Below are 22,089 nucleotides of genomic sequence, written 5' to 3' on the forward strand. Positions count from 1 at the left end.
GAGTGGTCGGCCAATTCACCATCACCATCAGCAGAAGTCCATTTAGACTGACAATACCACGTCAACCCGATACGACTGATGCAAGTCTGAAAAGAGACTTTGCTATCCGCTGCGGTGGTGGTGGAGGTTAGCGGTGCCAGTGGCATCATATGTACATAGATACTGACAGTCAGTTGCAGTGTAAACATTCGAAACAATTGCTCATTTGAATAAAAAGTTATGAAGCCAGCGTGAGCTCAGATCAGATAGATACCATAGATACGATAGTGTATCTGTATCTTTTTGTTCGGTGCTCAGACAATTGTCCGGAAGCATTTAATTCTGTCGAGATCTGTAGATGCGTCCGACAGGTGGTGCTTGTTGTTTTTATTTTGTTGGCACTTTATGCCACCCGACCGCTGCGAAGCGACTCCGACTCCACCATAGGATAGGACCGCCGAACTATTATCTCATCTCATTAGAGATGCAGTAGCGCAACCAACTATGCATCTATCCATCTATCGGAGGTATCTGTTTAACGCTGGTAGATTGTGTAAATTTGCTTTGGGGGAAATTAGAAAAGGTTAACAATGCACTATGATCCGCCGAAGGGGTCAGGTAGGCGGTTAAAAGGGGACATTATACGCGAATGTACTTACCTGAGAGTTAATCGCGTGAATTACATAAATTTACTTACTTTTTTTTTGCTAAACAATTATGTGAAATTTATTCGAACTCGAAGCAGGTTGGTTGCCATTCCCGGTTGCCGGTTTCTGTTACCGTAGCCGACGTTGAAGTCGTTGCCGTAGGTTGGCCAAGTCGAGTGATAAATGGACAGATGCGGAATCAATCGCAGAAAATTACACACTATACGAAAAATGTTTACAATCATCTTCATCATCATCATCTTCGACCATAAACTGGCTAAGAGATGTCTTTGGCCTGCGGAGTGCGAGTGCATTGGATCAGCACAAGAAGATCTCGATGGTCTATACTTGCTTCACCCATGATGATGATGATGATGATGATGATGACTTCAAGTCTTTATACTTATAGATTTGAGAGGAAGAAAGAGGTGGTATAGGAGTGCGAATAAATTACCACTTGATCTATTATGTACGGAAGCTCTCTTCTGTCACTTCGATCCAGTGATTAGTTGCAACTTAAATATGTATCTAAGAGTTTTCTTTCAAAGGAAATGTCCGATTGATTAATTGCCCGGAGTGGTATATCATGCCACATGTGATTGGTTTTTATGCGCTGATGCATCGGTTTAACTGGATGAAATGGGTTTTCTAGTTTTTTTATGTTTCTTGATTGACTTGTTTAATGAAAATGACAAATTGTAAGTTATATAGCGGCCACCAAAGGAGGTCATCTTATCCATCTTAAGTGGTAAGTGTTAAGACATCAAAAAAATGAATAGAGTTTTATATTAAATTCATATGCAGTTACAGTTGCATTACAACAATGAAGGATTTAAATTTTGTCTTAGGTTGTTTTTGAGATGAGACTTGAAAATCACATAGCTGGGGCAAGTCTGGATGATGAGGTACAAAGTTTAAATTTAAAATTTCAACTCTTGCTCTAAAAATAATACTTATAACCGAGGATGAAAATTCATTACTAAAGTAAGAGACTTCCGAGGGCAATTGGTGGTTTAAATGACTATAAATAGCTCTTGAAGTAGATGAAGATGCTCTGGAAAGATTATCCAGAAACATTTTGTGATCCACCTTAGCAATCATATCAGCAAACTGAGCCTGTCAATCGGTCACATTAGTTTCTGATAAGTTTAAACTTGTTTCGTAAGAGTAAGCTAGTTCGTTCCAGTCTTTAAACGGGGAAGCATTCACTCGAAGTAATTTTCTTGAAATGATTTTGTGAAGACAAGTTTCACTTCTTTTCATCTCTCTAGTAATGAAGTTTGCACTTGCCATCAAAATTTGTATATATATAGGGACTATTCCTGACTCTACATATATGGCGTAGTTGGGTGTTGAGTTAGGAAAACGAAATATCCTCTTAAAAAAGTTCCCTTGTGCAGTTTCAAAAGCTTCGAAGTCTATGTACGCGAAGACTTGAACGCCATATGCCATGCATGCATTTACTGTAGCGTTAAAAACTTTGTACTTGGACGTTTAATCGACATTTTTATTCGAAAAAAACTTTGGCCACATTATATTAAGTGCCAATTTAGCTTCGTTGCTTTTTTCTTTAGAGTGCTTTAGATAGCTTAAATTTTAGGTCAAGAGGACACCCAAATATTTAAACTCCTGTACAACCTCAATATGTGTATTATTTAAAGACCATTTTTCTTCCGCTCGCCTTCTTGATTGTTTTTTTTTTTCAAATACAACAATCTTAGTTTTTTGGCTATTAATTTGCAAGCCCCAAGACTCGCAAAATAAACTTAGACGGTTTATTTGCATTTGTAGCGTGTAAGGATTATCAGCAAGCATAACTAGATCGTCCGCGTACAACAGGACTTTGATTAAAATGTTAGCAAAATCAACTCCACCCAGAAGAAGATCGCCGACATCACCTATGAATAAGGCAAATAATAATGGGCTCAAGATACAACCTTGAGGAACACCGGAAGTTGTTTCAAATCGATTTGAAAATGTGATACCGTCCCATACCCTTGCATTTTTTGACGAAATAAAACTTGCATACACTTGGAGAAACTTTCGTGACAAACCAGTACAAGAAAATTTGTAAACTAAAGCTTGTCTATTGACTTTATCAAATGCAGCTTTAAAATCAACAAAGCAAGTGTACAGTTTCTTTTTCCTATCTATAAATTGTTGAGCAATGCTTGAAATGGCAAAGATGTGATCCATGGTTGAAAAACCTTGGCGGAAACCGGCTTGAAAGATGCTCAAAAGACTGTTATCCTCAATCCATTTTGTGAGCCTTTCATATGGGATTGCAGTAAAAGTTTTTCTTATTAAATTTAAAATTGAAATACCTCTATATTTTTCCGCAGCGTTATAGCATCACCTTTTTTAAAAATGGCATATTTACAGATTCGTTGAAACCGATAGGTACACATCCATCATTGAACAACTTGTTATAAAAGGACACGAGGTAGTTTTTGGAATCAATATTGCTGTTTTTATAAAACTCGACTAGTATGCCGTCTAGGCCAGGAGCCTTGCTATTTTTCATTTTTTCGAGCGTTACTTCCAATTCGGGCAATGCGAACTCTAAATCCAGCTCGTTGACTCTAGTATCAGGTAGCGCGTAATAAAAGGTATGAAGGTCTTCATCAGCTGAGAGTAGAGTTTTAAAATGAGCTGCTAACGTCTCAGCTTCTAAAGAGAACCTCATACTCTGATTGCGCCCACCAAGTTCGCGCACTGTCTCCCAAAATATCTTTGAGTTTGTCCAAAGTTTAAGATTATGACTTCCAACTAATTTGTTCTTATAAGAAATATTGATTTCAACATTCGATAAAATTTTTAGAAAAATCGAATTGACTGTTTTTTACAAAAAACAAAAACCTTAAACCTAACTCAAACATCTTTTCAAACTTTGAGATATTAGCTTTAATTAAATTTTATCTTTTAAAGAATATTGTTGTTAAATTTTGAGAAAAATTGAATTCACAGTTTCTTACAAAAAATAAGAACCTAAACAGAACATTACTAAAAGTTGGTAAAAAATGAGTATTAAGTAATTTTCAACTCAAATATCTTATTTGATAAGAAATATTAATTTTAGCATTCGGTAAAATTTTGAGAAAAATTGACTTGATAGTTTTTTTTACAATAAATAAAACCTACAAAAAAACAATACGAAAACTTGGTAAAAAACTACTTTCGACTTAAATATCTTTTCAAAATGTAAAAATTTTGGTTTCAAACTACATATTTTTATTTCACAGAAAATATTATTTTCGACATATCGTAAATTTTTTACAAAAATCAAAGTCAGTTTTTTCATTAAAAATTAAAATCTACAAATAGTAGGCACGCAAAATTGGTCCTCGATATCTCTTAAATAATAACATAAATTGACTTCAAACTAATTTCATTCAACCAATTTGTATTTTTTTATATAAGAAATAAAAACTTTTAAGAAATGCAACTAAAATTGGTAAAAATTGGGTCTCGACTTAAAATCCCGGTAAGTAAAATAGATTTTTAAATCAAACTATTTCATCACATACACAATATTGTTGGTAATTAATTTTTTTTTTGAGTAATTCAACTGACATCTTTTTTAACAAAAGACAATAACCTAAAAACCTTTAAAGCAAGACAACCGGTATGAGAAGTTATTAGTGTGGGTCGCATCCCAGCCTTTTTATTGGATTTCAGAACCTTGCACTTCCGAACTAATTTTCCAAAAAACTTGAAAATTTTCGAACCTAAAAAATTATGATTAACCAAAAACAAAAAAAAATTTACTGGCCAAAATAATTTTTCAAAAATCATTTTTTTGTTTTAAAATTTTAAAATTGAAGAAAAAACAAACTATTTTTCCCGCTAACTTTAGAATTATTTCAGCTAAAAAGTCAATTATTCAAAAATTATTCGAGGTAAAAATTTCAGATTTGCTTTCTCAGCTTAACAGCTTTTAATTCCGCCACAAAGTGTCCGCCAAAGTAAGCTACGTTTCAAAAACTCAATTCGTGTACTTTTCCTTAATAGCACTATCTTACCAACTAAATTGGCACTACAGTCCCGTGTGAACTAGGCTCTCAACCAACAGACTTCTCTAAGTATAACCGGAAAGCTCATCGTTCCATCTTCTTCTCCACTCACCTTCTGTGCATATCAGGGCCGCAGATCACACGAACAACTTATATCTCGAAACGACCCAAGGTGCTTCCATCCGTTTCTGCAGCTGTAAGCGGTTAGCAAAAGTATTTCTTCGTTTGTTCTCAGCGCCCGTTGGAGTAGTTTTCTGAGTTCATAGCGGACAAAGGTAGAAAAAGTCCTTATCTACTTTAAAGTTACATCTGTCGATGGTGACATTTTAATAGAGAGGTCGATCGGTATTTTAGGACCTTCCTTGATGACAGCATATACTATTTTTTTGCTCTCATTTACCGCTAAACTAATTTTTCCGCGCCTACGTCAATACTCACAGAAGCCCTATTGACATCACGTCAACGTCATCAGCATATGCTAGTGGTTTGAAATATTTTTGGAATCTAGTGCTTCTGGTGTTGACTTGAAAGCTCTGCATTATTCACTCAATAGGATGTTAAAGAAAACGCATGACAGCGCATCATTTTGTATGAAGCCTTTTATGACATCGAAGGGTTGTGTTAAGTTGTTTCCAACCTTTATGGAGCAACGGGAACCCTACATGGTCATCCTGAATAAACAGACGAGTTTAGCAGGGATGCCAAAATTAGACATAGCCTTGTACATCTCTTCACTGTAGATGCTGTCATATGCGGCCTGGAAGACGGTGGGTGTCGATTTAATGTTCTTATTTTTTTTTCAGAATCTGAATTAAGGTGATTACTTGATCGACTGTGGACTTTCCCGGTCTAAGCCCAAACTCAGTTTGTTGACGATGTGCTTTAGACTTCACATATTACGGTTGCGAATATTTTGTAAGCGATGTTAGGTAGGCTGATTCCTGTATACTTGGTGCAGTTTAGAGGGTCTCCTTTTTCACGCTATCTAGTCAACAAAACTTACATGTTTCTGCTGCAAAAATTAGATAATTATAATTTTGTAATCACGGTCTGTAAAAAAAACTTAATACCGTGTTTTTTAAGAGCTTTTTCTTAGACCTATAGTTTTCAAGAAAAAATAAAACTCGTATAGTTTTATGTTATATCCAAAACTTGTGCTTCATTGTTAACATAGAGCTTGACTTTATGTTTTAAATTAGGTTTCGAGCAAGTGGCCGACACTTAGGATCACTTATTTCAGCAAATCGGGCTTGTCTGCATTGACAAGGTTTTAAAATAGCCGTATATTCCAGCGCAGCGGTGTTAAATCGCATGATCTTTAAGACAACGCCAAAAACCCACAACGTAAGACATTGCTCTCACTAAAAGTTTCCTTTAATATTTTGATAATAAATTTGCACAATTGCAGCTTCAAAAAAATTTAATTGGCAAAATTGAAAACCACGCGTCAAAAAAAAACACCCATTTTTTCCTCAAAGTTTAATTTTGTTTATCATACTCTAAAGTTTTCACAAAGTTTTGAATCTATCGATTTTAGCTATTAGATAAATTTAAATAAACACCACATTCTCAACATTTATATTTTGATATTCCATTACTAGGCGAGTTTTTTGGCACATCTATTCGTAACTGCAGTGAGAGCTTCCATGTATTACAAGTACAAATACAACACGCAGTTTCGGATAAAACATGAACTTAAATCTGGCTGCTGATAAAAATTGACATTTTTTCGAGTATCGATACTTGATCGGAGAAAAATTTAAATTCTTAGGTTGGTAACTCGGATAACTAAAAAAGAGTCTCGAAGGCTTTGTTTGCAGAGTGCAACGCACTTTATGGTTGAAACACAAACACCCTTCATCTTCGGCTTTGCCTGACGTTTACGAGTTCAGCTATAGGAATTCAATGCATGCTATTACAATGAATCTTCGACCTCACGTTTTATTTGACAATCGTAAGGAAATAACGTAAATTGACTCCAAACGGAAGCTCTACTTCCAATTTGCTGAACATTTGCTATTTCTGTTGCTCTATGATGTTTAATATTTTTCTTCTGTAATGTCGTTTTTAATTTGCGATATTTAAGGTATAACTACAACGGTTTTGAAACTTGGCACACTTGCTAAGAGATGCCTGGTGATGACCCAAAAAAAATTCCCAAGAATCCGACGTGTGCTCTAGTGGCAATTAAGAGAAACATGGAGATTGTTTCAGTTTTTCACATTTATCTCCAAAACTATTTGGCGTATCAAACAATTTTTTTCCACAAAATTAAAGCTCATTAAATTTTATAAAAAAAAGCTTCCTTGATTTTGTTCGTATCTATTATAGTTTATAAAATAACTCTAGCGGCAGCGAAGAGAAACATACGTTTTTTTTCAGTTTATCGGGTTTATCTTGAAAACTGTTTGGCGTATCAAAAATCATCTTCTACAAAATTAAGGCTTATTAAATTTTCTAAAGAAATATGATATTAATTTGCTTGCACTTGTTAAAAAAATAAGTTTTTATGAAGAGATTTCGTAAAGAATTACAAAAATAGATTTCATCTAATATTTACCAGAAAAAACCGAGATTTTTTTCACAAATATTTCAAAGGCAAAAGTGAAATATTTTTAAAATTTTTTATACCACAAAATATTAAAAACATTGATGCAGAAAACTTAATTTTTTGTTTAAAAACACAGTTTTTTAAACAAATGGTGCTAGAAAGAAAAAAAAGTTTTGTAATTTTGGTAAATTTAACACTTTTTGTCAAAAGTGGCCGTGTAGTTACATTTCACATACGTATATTTCAATTTCGATCTTCCGACCCTATAAATAGGCCAACTATAAGAACTTCAATTTCATGAACGACGACTGACCAAATCTACGAACATACCCCAATTTGTCAAAAACTTGTCTCAAAAAAGAAGTTCATAGCAAACTCGTTTACGAAGTCGCTGGTGCTTGATTACCCTAGGGTTTCTAAAATCTGCAATAATTTTAAAACATTAATATTATGAAATTTTATTTTCTTTATCTCTCTCACCATATTTTCTCGTGAATCTGCCACTTTTGCTATTAACTAATTTATAAATTAAATAATCTTGAATTAAATTCGGGTTTTCTTTGGTAACTTCCCATAGGAAGTTTTTGTAATGGGTCCGATTTATTAAACTGAAAATTTTGACATTTATCGACGTTTCAAGGTCCCTAGAGTCGAAATTATTTTTTTTTAGAAAGATGTCTGTGCGTGCGTGTGTACGTACGTTCGCGACGTTTGTTTTCGTGGTCCATAGCTCAAAAACCAGAAGAGATATCGATTTCAAATAAATTTTGTTATACAATAAGGCAGAAAGATGTAGAAAGGGCTCTCAAGAAAATTGCGTGGGTGTTATTTTTACCATAGCAGTTTAAAAAAAAGGTGAACATTTTGGTTAACCCTAAATATCTTACGAACCAAAATTGCTAGAGACTTGAATTAAATTTTATGTAATATATTGTAACGTGATATCAAAGAAGTATATTTTTTGAAAAAAATCCATTTAATGGTTTTTTTTATAAATCAAAAAAACTGAAAAACAAATTTGTTACCTCCAAAATTTTACGACTTAAATATGATTTCATCTCCAAAACAATTTTGTGCAACGAAGAATAATGTTTTTGACATCTGATAAAATTTTGAGAAAATCGAATTGACAGTTTTTTTTTTATAAAAAATAAAAATCAAAAAAAACATTACTCAAAATTGGTAAAAATTGAATATCGATTCATATATCTTTTCAAAAACTTGAAATTCGGGCTTCAAGCTTATTTTATCTTATAGGAAATATTGTTTTCAACATTCTGAAAAATGTTGAGAAAAATCGAATTGACAGTTTTTGTACAAAAAAATTAAAAACCTAAAAAAAATAACAAAAGTTGGTAGAAAATTGATTATCGACTCAAATATCTTTTCAAAAATTTGAAATATTGGTTTCAAACTAATTTTATCTTATAAGAAATATTTTTTTCAACGTTCGATAAAATTTTGAAAAAAATCGAACTGACAGTTTTTTACAAAAAATAAAACTCTAAAAAAAAACAATACTTAAACTTGGTAAAAATTTACTTTCGACTCAAATAGCTTTTCAAAAATTAAAAATATTAGCTTCAAACTTATTTTATTTCACAGAAAATATTGTTTTCGATATTTTATATAAAAATCCAACAATCCTTTTTTTCATAAAAAATAAAATCTACAAAAAATAGTACGCAAATTTATTAAAAAATGATACGAGTACATATAGGAAAACTTTTAAGCAAGACAAATCGACAGACGGGATGGGAACTTATCAGTAGCGGTCGAATCCCAGCCTCTTTTTTTTGTTTTATTATCTGACAGCTAGACAAGTCTACCAACTTTAAAATAAAATTAAACAGCTGCGAAGGGGCAACAGTGGATACGTTTTTTTAGGAATCGAATTTGGCTGCAGATAGCGATGCCAAAAAACACACCTATTGTTACCGGTCCAGTTTGATAAAATTGAAAATTTTGACGTCTTCGATGTTTCAAGATCTCTAAAGAGTGATATCAGATTGTGCCTTTGTATATAAAGAGTGGTTAAATTTTAAGGGGCGATGCTGATTTTAAATTACTAAGCAAGTTGTTGTCATTTCATTTTAGTAATACAGTATTGGTATAGTTCAATTATCAAAATACCGTCCAAATGGCAGCGGCAACCTCCGTAGCACACTTCCACATAATGTTCTAAATTTTCGATGACCCGAATCATCGAGTCATAATTGAGGTTCTATGCCGTTGATGAGCAGAATAGCCCTTGAATTGTTGCTGTCGGGTTTTCTTTCTAATAATCCCAAAGAGAGAAATCCAAAAAGAGACATTGTTTCGTTAGATGATGTGACGCAAGTGGGACCGTCCTTTTGAAAACAACATATCACATAATTCGCGTTCGAAACTTCAATCGCGTTAATTGAGTATTTTTTTAATCATGTTCGAACTAATGCCTTCAGATAAAACCTTTTGAAAAATATGTAGTTTATTTTTCACCTACAAAACTCTGTTGATCTTAGAGCCAGCAATTCTGAAAACATTGTGTTACCACGATCGTTGACTTGATTTTATTTGAATACATTTTGGAAAACGCTTTAAGAAGATAATTTATAGTGTATGGAGTTTTATTTAACGAATGAGAATTTAATTGTTGTTCTATTTTTAAACCAAACTTTGGAAATTATTATGCATACAAAAACCTAAATTTTTGCCTTCAACTTATTTAAAATGTGCAAATTAGGTTTGCAACTTATTACATCTAGCTTGATAGGTATTAAAAAAAAATTTCAATCGTAGACAAAAGTCCACAAACATTTAACCCATTACTGGATGCTCATGTGAACCATGCCTGAAAATATAGTGACTATGCATCCGCCAGCACTATTTAAACCAACAAAAAAAAAGGTCTCGAAACACAGGCAAAAACCTCACAACAAATTTCCTGCGATCACAATCGCGGATCGCGAAAATCACTGCAATTTATCCAAGCCGCGATCGTAAATCTTCCACCAGCGCAGCGCAGCGCAACAGAGGCAGGCAGTCACCAGCCAAACTCACACTCATTGAAGGTTTAGTAGGTTTATTTTTTCTGCCTGCCTTCTTTCGACCTCTGAATACGTCCGGCCGGGCCGGTCGGTCGTATCGGTCGTGTCGGTCGGATTGCCTATGCCTTTGGTCTCATCGACTCTTGGCCCCGACCCGACTGCGATTGCGACCGATCACCAGAGGCAAGGCAGTGGCGGTGGTGGATGGCGGTCGGTGGCGTTCAGGTAACAATACAATACAATACACTGATGTATCGAACGTTGAACGTTGCATGTTGCATTCGTAGACTTGCAAACAGTCGAAGCAGCAGTCACCAATTTTGTTCGCATTTGACATTTTATCTTGTTGAAGAATCAATTGCGAACGGGCTACACAATGTCCGCTAAAAGCTAGATAGAGATACACCACATCAAGTTCCCGAGAGTCGAGTTGGAGCGGAGAGGCAGATAGAAAACGTCAGTCATACATCACCCAGCAAATTGCCTACAGCACAGTTCGTCGTAGATTTAGCAACAGTTGGAGCTTGGAGGAGACAGTTCAACCAGGCGGATCGTTGTCATCATCATCTTCCTCCTCCTTCTCTTCCTCCTTCAACAATCTACGGCAGAGCCATGAAGCTGCGCCAGCTCATATAGCCATGTAACTAGAAACAACTACCTTATGTCAGTTCGTCGTCAACAAACGCACTAACTTCAGTGATGAAGTCACTTAAAGTCTAGAAGCGCGCAACGTTTGCTTCGCAGCGGCGAACACTGCGAGGCGCGGCAGACGATGGTGACTACTATGGTCGGTGTATTGTACGACGCGACGGTGATGATGCAGCAGCCGCAGTAACTTTACCTTTTTACATGACTTGAACGGTTGCGGAGGAAAAAATTCAAAGATTTTTTTGAGCAAATATGGATTTTTATGAGCATTTAAGAGGTGAAAATAAATTAGACTCGAACATTGATGGCATTTTCGCAATATCAGCTTTTTTCGAATCTTGTTGATTGCGTTTGATTTTTCTTGTTAGCCTCTGCTTTATAATTGATTGGAACAACATGGGATGGTTTTAGCCTCTGCTTATAGGATAAAGGCATAGTTGGTCTCTTATCTACCTGCATAGATGATGGTTGATGGACTTATGTGGAATTCGCAAACCGTGTTGCGAAGTTATTTGTGCTGCTGAATTGAGTGCGAAGATTTATGAAATTTCTTTACTTTTGAGTCCGAGTTATAATTAGACAAGTTGGTAGGTAGCTAGGTTGTAGAGGTATAGTTCGAAATTGGAATGTTATAGTAGAGGAATACTTAGTATTGCGGTAAATAAAAATTGTGTATGAGAGACAACTTTTCAATTAACAATAACGGTTTTGTTTTTGTGAGATGGAAAAAGGATATAGCAAAAAGTATAATGACGGCCTTCAACTATAAAGAAATACCTTGACAAATGCTTTGATAATTTTGCTCATGTTGAGTCTGCGTTATCGATGAGAGTTGGAGATACAAACAAAAAATCGCTTGAAATTTGTGGCCTTGTAGAAACTGGTCCAATGGTCCATTTAGCGCCAGAGTCAGAGTAAAGCCATTTAATACCACAATAATTGGATTGATCTGCTTTTCCAATGGTCCAATGGTCCATTTAGCGCCAGAGTCAGAGTAAAGCCATTTAATACCACAATAATTGGATTGATCTGCTTTTCTTAGTAAAGCGAAAAAAAGGTAAAGGCCGCTCAGTAAAGGAACTGAGGATCAATGATATTGATGAGTTATTATGTTTTTATATGTGTAGATATGAGGATGTACAAACATTGGATTTTTTGTGAAGCTTGTTTCAATTACGAAATTTCTGAGAATATTGTCACACTTTTTACTATTTCATATTAAAAAAAAACCGCACTAAATTTTGAAGAAATGCTTTAGAGACTTTTTGAATAAATACAATTTTATATTAAAGTTTACGATTTAAAACTTCATATACGAGTATCATAGAATTTGACAAATGTTCCTTCCATTTCGTCTTATTTCTACAAAACCAATTTTTTTAAAGTCAACAAATATAACAACCGACGACTTTCCCTAATAATTAAACACAGTATTCAAGCTTGATTCTGTATAATGATTGGTAACTTGTATATATCAAGGCAAGACCGTTTTGGTACTATAAACCCGTTGAACCTATTTATAGAAAAATATAGACATATAAAACGATAATATTCTGGCAAAATTAGCGATACTACAGCAATTCCGAAACATTCAGAACGGAAATCAGATCTTTGATTATCATTTCGGGAAGTTTATCAAGATCTAGATCAAGATCAAGAGAAGTACCTTTCCGAAGCTTAATATTCTAAAACTGACCAGGGCAAGACATTTACACAGAAAGTGACCACTTTCATATTAGTCTCCGAAGCTACGGCGGGGAGTATTGAGAATTGGTACATTCAATAAGACTATTCCACCTGCGGTTGGATTTTGTCAGAAAAATGTTGCCGTTCATAGCTCCAAGAGGAATATTTGACTTTTCCGCAAGTGAGCTTTGAAGGGTCGATAATTGTTGGTCCAACTCATCAGCCTGTTAACTTCCATCAATATCATTATGACCTGTAACCCAAAAACTGATGAGGTTGAGGTTGATGTTGAAGCTATAAAGGATATTGTGGCCGAATTTATGAACTTCCAATAGATTCCAAACGAATAGTCCACTCTACGCGCATAGACCCTATATTGATAAAAGTTAACAATTTGTCAGCAACGACTGAGCGGGACATCTCTGCGATGATGATAAGGCATTGAAGCCATATTTTGACCGCCGGTTCGCAATGTTCTTCTTCAAACCGAATCAGCTAGAGTTATCATCCCGTCAGCGGTGCAGACCAAGATTTTGCTACCATAACAGCCCTAAAAGGAATATTTTCCCTCGAAGGTCTTCCCGAAACCATCGTCACCGACAATGGACGACAATTTGTGTCCAACGAATTTTCAGAATTTTGTAAACGAAACGGAATTAAACATTTAACTTTCGCTCCGTTTCACCTAGCTTCCAATGGAGAAGCAGAGCGTTTTGTAAGGACGTTCAAAACAGCATTTAAAAAAAGCTATTGCGGGAGAAGAAGACAAAGACTTCGCTTTGCTCAATCTTCTCAGCACTTTTAAATCTACTCCAAACATGATTTTAGGGAAATAGCCAGCGGAACTACTCCATGATGGGCGAAAACCACACCTTCCTCTATCATTGATGTTCCCAACCACACAGAGGAAAGTATTAAAGTTGGAGGTCGTTTCAAGAATTAAGATTTAGTCTTTGCAAAGCATGATGTATCTTGGGTAAACACCATTTGGATCTTGGAGGCGACACCCGAAACCAATACGCTACTAGTACTGATAGGTGCATAACCGATAACAATCTTATACGAGTCGAACGGGATCAGGCAAGTGTGAAATCAGGTAATGCTAAAAAAAGTTCTCCTCATATTTCTAGACCGTTGGACAATCTACAAAACAGCACCGCTAGTAATTCTATAGTCCAGCCAGTACATTCTCCTGAGACACCTACTTTGAGACGGAAAGGACAACAGCCATAATAGCCCCTTGGCTGTCCGTGCTGATATCCGTGTCTCTATTTTGGTTTGAGTTTGATTTGAGTATTTTGCATGCTTCCCTGATTGCTAGTAATTCCGCTTTAATCAGGTAGCCGAAAGACCAATACTTTTTGGCAGGAAAGATGACTTTAATATATTTATTGAGGTTCAAGGCAGGGGTGCCCGTCTCAAAAATATCCGCTGGAATCAGTTTGTTAGTGTTGACATGCCCCAGGCGGGGCATTCGATTGAAGGCCCTACTTTTTACCAAAAGTTGTTCTTTAGGCGTAAAAGGCAATGAAAGCCTTCTTAAACCATTCTTCAATGTTTACTTTCCAGTTTAATTTGGGATCTAGAATGGCTCCTAAATAGTTCGCGCTAGAGGATAAAGACAGGACTTAACAGTTCAGTAAGGGGTGGGGTTAAAGCAGGTATTTTGGTTTCGGTCATATGGAGCATGAATTCAGTCTTACTCTCATTATTACCTTGTCCACTGCTCGTGACCCAGCTGCTAACTTTCTTTAGAGCAATTTTCGTGATTTCGTTTATCACGGTGACGACACCAGTAGAACCAATCAGCAGCATAAGCTACCACCTTCACTCTACTTATCAACTTTGTTAAGTTTGAATCCTTCTATCACATAGAATTCTTCAATAAAAACCTCTACCCCGAAGAGAATAATTGATTCGTAAATTTATTCAGTAAGGACATTATTGAAAGCTACGAAAGTGTGTTCTTAATGGGTCGCACTACCTCATGCAGGGTCGTTTCAGTAGACTTGCCTTTGAGATATGCGTGCTGAACATTTTCTAGCAGACTTTCGTCCAGAATATTCCTGTGTTTTAAGCGCAATAGAGTTTATCTTATTTCCATTACCAAATCTCAAGACCAATCAAATCGACTTTAAACACATCAAGATGTACAGAAATGACTTTAAAAGAATTAAGGGTGTGTTTTTAACATGACAACAATTTTAGAAAAAAGTTAAAAATACGGATGGTCTCAAATTTAATACTGCACATTAGAATTTTGTACAGAAATTATACAACAAATTAAAAAAAAGGCAACGGCAAGCTTGACAAGACATCGGTGGTCAATTATGATTGTTTCGTTGTTCTACGCAATGACGAAATTTTGAAATTTAAAAATTGTCTTATAAATCAATGTCCTGCAGTTCTGTAATCCATACAAATCTATTTACCACAATAGTTTCACTAAAAACCTCCCGAAATATTGACTCGATGGATATTCGGAGCCCAAAAGCGGCAATTCGGATAACTAACGTAGGCTTATCATCAATTAAATGAAAATCTATATAAAAATTATTTTGATGAATTTCAATAATCGTTTTCGGAATGTGTTATTCCAAAAATCGACGAGAAATCGAAACACCTGTATTTTGTCAACACTGTGGGCTACAGTAGTTAAATTGTCAATTGTTCGTTATTGACGAACTTGGTTTTGATTCATCACATTACCTTCTTGTCCCAACAGCCCAAATTTATACTCAAATTTCAATATGACGGGCCGAGTAAGTGCTTCTCGACTACTCAAAAGTGCTTAAGTTTTGCGAACCGTGACTGCAAAATGTTCATCGCTTTAGTAGTGATTTGTTTCCGAGTTCAATGCTTTGTGAAGAAATTAATGGTTTTATTTTTATTAATGATAAAGCTTATCTTGTAAAATGTAAAAACATAAAATGACACCTTAAAATGAAATTTATGTTGAAATAGTAGACATGTGCATTCAAGAGGACAAAAGCGTCCACAGGTTTCTCTCAAAGCCTCCCTCTCCCCCCGAGAGAGGGGGGAGAGGTGTTTCCACTAAGGCACCTCTCCTTATCCAGATGGCAGCGGAGAAATTCCCGAGATGGAATCAATGGTAGCGTCTACAGTTCCAGTAAGGTTGAACTACTTAGTGAACAACTTATAGAGCTTTTACGACTTATTCGGAGCTAAGGCCTATAAGGAGAGGTTTATCCGGCTCCCCGTCCTTGGAGTTATACTAAGGATCTGTAACTCCAGGATGGGGGTTGTGCCGTCGCGTCGGTGTGACTTCCTGGTCACGTGAAAGCCTCATAGTTGCGAAGCACCAACAATCATCGGATATACGGATGGATTTACTGTTGACAACATACACAAACGAATTAAGTAAAACGAACTTCGGATATGCACTTGGATTGTTAGGTCCCTTAATAAACCACGTGCGGCCGAAGAATAAGTGGAGGCCATAGACTGCTATAAAGCAGACATCACCACCATCCAGGAAATACGATGGGATTAGCCGGGCAAAAAGAGGATGAAAAACTGCGACATTTAATATGGTGACTGCTACCACGAAAACCTACAGCGCTTATTTGGATGCGGCTTTGTCATTGGAGCCAGGCTTAGGCTATAGGTGCATCAATGAGCGCCTCATGACCATATGCATCGAGCCTAAATTCGGCAACGCGCACGACCCCACAGAAGAGAAAAACGACAACACCAAAGATATGTTCTTCGAGCTCTTAGACGAAACATATGAGCAGTGTCCTAGCTACGATATTAAAATTGTTCTGGGCGATTTTAATGCCAAGCTAGGAAGGGAAGACATCTTTGGTGGAATAATCAGAAAAATCAGCATGCACGACAACATTTCCGACAACGGATTCAGGCTCATAGATTTTGCTACGGGGCGAAACGTCATGGTAGCCAGTACGCGTTTTCCACACCTCAACATCCACAAAGGAACTTGGAATTCTGCAGATCAATCTACCGTCAATCAGATTCACCATATTGCGATCAACGCGAGACACGCTTCCAGCATCATGGATGTACAAACTTTCCGAGGAGCTAACATCGACTCGGACCACTACCTCGTTGTAGCCAAGGTAGCACTTCGGATTTCCAGACCCAAGGCAAAACAGGGAGGTGCTGGGAGAAGGTACAATGTCGAACTGCTACAATCGCCAGAGATCGCCAAATCCTTTTCCGACCGAGTTACAAGTAACCTCTCTCGAAGTTCTCTGCCACCAACACAATGTATCGAAAACCAGTGGCAACATTGCCAAGATGCAATCAGAGAAGCTGCCTCTGATGTGCTGGGTTTCAAGCAGCCACCAACAAGGAACCCCTGGTTTGATGAGGAATGTCGGCAGGCAAATGCATCCAAACAACAGGCACGCAAAGCGGCTCTGCATAAAACGACGAGAGCTGCTCATGAGCTCTATGAGCAGAAGGGGCTAAAGGAACGCTGACTTATCTGAAGGAAAAAGAGAGGACATGAGAAGCGTGCGGTCGAAGATGTTAAAAGCAGGAATAATTTTCGAAAGTTTTATGAACCGGTGGAAATATCATAGTGGAACCGCAGTCAATATGGAGGGACCACTTTTGCAGACTGTATAAAGGTGACGACGAACTGAATTTCACTGTCAGGCAGGATGATCCATTCAACATAGATGACGAAAGCCAACAATCCCGTCCTCCTGACTTAGACGAAGTAAAGATTGTCATATCCAAGCTTAAGTTTAATAAAGCTCAATTAAGGTTGGAAACAACTTAACAGAACCTTTCGATGTCAAAAAAGATTTTAGACAAGGTGATGCGCTGTCATGTGATTTTTTTAACATCGTGCTTGAAAGAATAGTGCAGATCTCACACGTCAACACTAGAGGCACTATCTTTCCTATCTTTCAAAAGTCTATCTAATTACTAGCATATGCTGATGACATTGACATAATCGGAAGAACTCAGCGGGATGTCAATGGGGCTTTTGTGAGTATTGAGGCAGAGGCGCCAAAAATGGGTTAAACGGTTAATGAGGGCAAAACAAAATACATGCTGTCGTCAAGAAAGGACAACACCGACGCGACGTCTTGGTCATAACGTCACAATCGACAGACGTAACTTTGAGGTAGTCAAGGACTTCGTCTACCTAGGCTCCGCTGTAAACGCATAAAACAAGCTGTATGGGCTGTACAGCGACGTAGACTTAACCAGAAGGTTAAAAGTCCAATGACTAAGATGGCTGGGTTACATAGAGCGCTGGAAACTAATGTTCCGGCCCGGAAAGTCTTCGAATCCACACCCACAGGACAGCGCAGCAGACGAAGACCGCGGATCAGGTGGCGCGAACAAGTGGAAAGTGACCTCACCCAACTTGGAGCGCGAAACTGGAGACATCTAGCTATGGACCGAGATTGATGGAGAAGTTTGTTGGGTGAGGCCTTAGATCACACAGGACTGTAGCGTCACTTTAAGTAAGTAAGTTCAAAAATTCTTGATTTTTCTTTTTTTTCTTGTCAAATTGAAAACAGCAATAAGTTTAACTAATTTCACATACATGGTGACAAAAAGCATTTTAAAAGCCAATATCAATGTAGTTTGTGGTAAAAGTCAAGAAAACTATCAATAATTTTTTGCTGTTAATATCTTGTGCAATATCAGTGGCGATATGATCAGTGCGTGCTTGAGCTATGTACATCCTTTCAACTTTTCTAATAAATACAAAAATAAATAGAATTTAATAGAAGTTATATAGATCTTAGGGCCGAAAAGCATTAGTATTAAGTGTTATAGTTTAACTCCAGACTGTCCTTATGTGACCTGTAAGTTAGTTATGGTTATAATTAGGGTAGTTTTATGAATTTTTGTCTAGCCTTAAGATAGGTTTAAGATTGAAGTAATACAAAAAAGTACGTAAGACTATATTGCCAGAGGTCTTGAGTTCAATCTCTGCCGGTCAAACCTAGATTTTTTTTTACAGTTATACTGCATATTGCTAGGAATTAGCGAATCCTCCAAGAGTTATTCTTTTTATGAAAAGAGCTTTCTAAAATTAGCCGTTCGGATTCAGCTTAACAATTGTAGGTCCCCTCCATCACTGAGAACATTACTTGCACACAGGACAAGATGAGAATTTAAGGTCACTAGTTCCTAGTTCACAATGGACTATTGCGCCACCTTATTTACTTTTTATATATTTTGTTAATGTCCTGTATAGTGACACATTTTTAGTCGCCCTTACCTGTCATCTGTCAGTTTTGTCCATAATGTTGTCACCACTTTATTCCACTTATGATGGCAGCAAATTCAAATCTTGCTTAAATTTTGGAATACCTGAATTACTGAACTAACTAAAGCTTTGACAGTTACTATCAACCAAAACTGTCAGAATATCTCTCAGGACTCTTTAACTCTAGATATACAGAAAGTTCTCACGGTTTTGCTTTTCAAGAACATTAAAATACTCATGCACATCCGGAACGCATGGCTTGCTTTTTGTTTACCTAACATTGCTCATTGAAGATGCGCACAAATAAACGATTCCCTATGGAGACGCGGGACTATCAAGTATGTTGGCCCCCAGGACAAAATCCCATTCAAAAATCAGTTGGACATGGACTGGACACACACATGAAATTAACCATCCCCACATCCCCAATTGCTTTCTTAACATTTTCTTATATGAAAAAATTCCTTATTTATATAAAAATATTGAATTTATGAATCCTATTCCTTCCCTACTACGAGTGTAGTAATGTTGATGCACTTACCCAGTAATTTTGAGACAGCACCTTGTTGGGTGAGCATATGTTGGGCTAGATCATAGCCACGCAATCCGAAACGTGATAACTCCAGCAGGCGATGTTGTGAGACTAGAGCGCTTAGAGTTGTCGGTGATGGTGTGCCTCCGGGAAAGAGTCCTGCAGCGGCTGCTGCTGCCGCTACTGACGCACCAGGCGATGGTAACGATGATGATGACGACGATGTAGATAGGCCAACTATAAAAAAAAAGCAAAACAAAATATCAGTAAGTTAAAATGATCGAGGATGAGGGGAAGAGTAATAGTTAAATGAAAAATCACAGAACGCGAACGCAAAGGATATTTATAATAATAATCCATTGCGAGGCGGTCGCAGTCTTGCAGTCTCGCAGTCGGCCGGTCTGCCCTCTGCTACGTTTATATGATGCTCTATAAAGCTGCTGGGTTGGGATGTTAATTGCATATTACTAGCAACGATTGACATGTGGTCCTACTGGTGGTGGATGCGTATATAGCTGCTCCGTAACATTTGTAAGGCTTTGGACGGACGCAATGAGACGCGACGCGACGCGACGGCCATTCTCGTCTCTGATTTAATACCAGGGTGTCACCTTGATGTCGATGTTGGTAATAAATCGGATCGGTTGTTTGTGTGTTGGATTAGGCATGTAAGCATGCGGCTACTGTGAGTGCGCGTATCGTCATTTTGATGCAGCAGCATGCGTTCGTGTCGGCGGCGGAGCGGTGGTGTAGAGGTAGCTTGTTTGAGGCATAAATTTATGCATACTCGCGTATAAGTTGTATGGAAGGACGGACGAAGGAGAGGTGTACTCAGGGATTAATCATACAACAAAAAAAAGGACAGACGGGATTAGTTGATTGAAATTACAAGCGACAGTGAGAGTTTTTACACACAAAAAGGATTTTGAAGTTAAAAAAATGTTTGCGATGCGTGTTGGGTTTGAGATTTTTGATTCTATTCTTTTCTTCGATCATTCTACGCTTCTATGACTGTTTAGTTATTTTAACCAAGAAAAATTGAATCGTAACACATACGAGAGGGTCTAATGCAAGTCTTTTAACAATTTATTTCGAAATCGTTGATTTTCTTGATTAGGACGATGTTTTTGTGAGCATCTTCGAAATCTTTGAAACCTTCAAAGCCTTGGTGTTCTAATTTTTTCATAAAACGACTTTTTTTTCTTCAAATTCAAGGGGGTTATATTAATCTTAAGGCACAGTGTGAACATTAGGAAAGTAAGAGCAGGTTTGAAAGAATTTGTTGATGCACATTGGTTTTAAATTCCTGAATATTGCAATGAATTGGAAAGACAGTTCGTGTGGTAAAGCATTCCACATTCGTATAGTACAGCTTAGGAACGAAAATCTGTTCTTGACAGTACGACCGAAGTTAATCATAGATACTGTTGAGCTTTCCTTGAAGCGCGATAATATTGCAGTTAAACTTAACTTCCACCTCAACCTCCTCAAATATGTCTCTCTGTGTTATCAAAAGGCAAGGCTGTGCCATACAAATCTGAAGAACCAGATGGTATAAGATCAACCATTTAAAGAGCCTCAGGCATAATTGTACGAATCCTTGAGAAAATTTTCAACAATTGTCTATATCTGGTCCATATTCCTTCGGCCTGGATTATTTTCATGATTTTTTTATTTCTTTTACACACTAAGCAGGAAAATGCTCGCAAGCAAGATGAACGACATATAAGTCAATCTTCATTCCTTCTAAAGGTCTTAGAAAGATTGATGGATATCCATTTAAAGGCAAGTATTGGGTAGGTTCAGATAATTTAAGGGATTTCATTTCCAGTCAACTGCCTTCTTTGAACGTAAATTTAGACCAAGACAACTAGTTAGCTTTGCAAGTGTCATAACCTTTAAGCTCGAAACTTTACTTCACCAACCTCTACCTTAAGGTGACAGTGCAAAAACTACCAAAAACTTAATTGTTTAAATTAATGTTACTTATGACTTCTCCAATTTGACAAAGAACCCTTAAAAGTAATAAAATTCAGCTTTCAGTTGAATTAAAAACTATGATTAGCTGTCATTTTGACATAAGTGGAATTGACTTTATAGTAAGGGAGATTTTTCTTGACTAACTTTCCAGTCAACTTTCCAATACAGTTGCTTAAATTTGCCTTACTTTCAAGTCAAGAACCTGCCCATTGATACAAGACTTCTACCTATGTTTCAACATGCCTACTGTAAGGGCAAATCGTAGATAACGGCGTTACACACCTTAGTACGCCCTATCAAATACTCCCTCCATCATGGACTTTACTTGACATCCAAGGTTCTTTGAACAACGTGGACACATCTGTAGTCACATCGATATTAACAAAGCTTACTAGCAGAATAAGTGACTCAAAATTGGCCAACTCTTTTGTTAAACAATTCGTTAGTTGAGGGACACCACAAGGTGGTGTTATATCCCCTTTCCTTTGGAACCTGGTGGTTAATGAAATCCTAACTGAAATCCTGATTGACAAGGATCCGAGTGGTGCAATTTTGACTCTTCCGCATAGATCCGTCTAAATCTGAGCGATGGCCTGTGTTTTGTTCATCTTAAGGGAATCGGTTGATCGTGGTTTATTTGCATCGACTTGCGAGTGCAAGAAACCCCACAGGAAAAAGTCCAGCGGGGACAAATTGCATGACCTTGGTGGCCAATTCAAATCACCCCTTGAGATATTACCTTTCCCTCAATTTGTTCATGAAAAATGCCAATCGTGGCATTTATTGTGCACGTAGCACCGT

The 22,089-nt window shown here is 36.9% G+C and overlaps 1 protein-coding gene across 2 annotated transcripts in view; it reads right to left on the minus strand.

Annotated features, from left to right (window-relative positions):
- LOC129941673 (paired box protein Pax-3-like) overlaps positions 1–22,089 on the minus strand; it is a 100,854-nt gene that overhangs the window by 31,635 nt on the left and 47,130 nt on the right. For both annotated transcript variants that reach the window (XM_056050366.1, XM_056050367.1), the window contains exon 2: positions 19,318–19,545. In XM_056050366.1, coding sequence (XP_055906341.1) covers positions 19,318–19,545 — 228 coding nt within the window. The remainder of the gene's footprint in view (positions 1–19,317; positions 19,546–22,089) is intronic.

The sequence above is a fragment of the Eupeodes corollae genome, chromosome 1, assembly GCF_945859685.1.
Source record: "Eupeodes corollae chromosome 1, idEupCoro1.1, whole genome shotgun sequence".
Taxonomy (NCBI): Eukaryota; Metazoa; Arthropoda; class Insecta; order Diptera; family Syrphidae; genus Eupeodes; species Eupeodes corollae.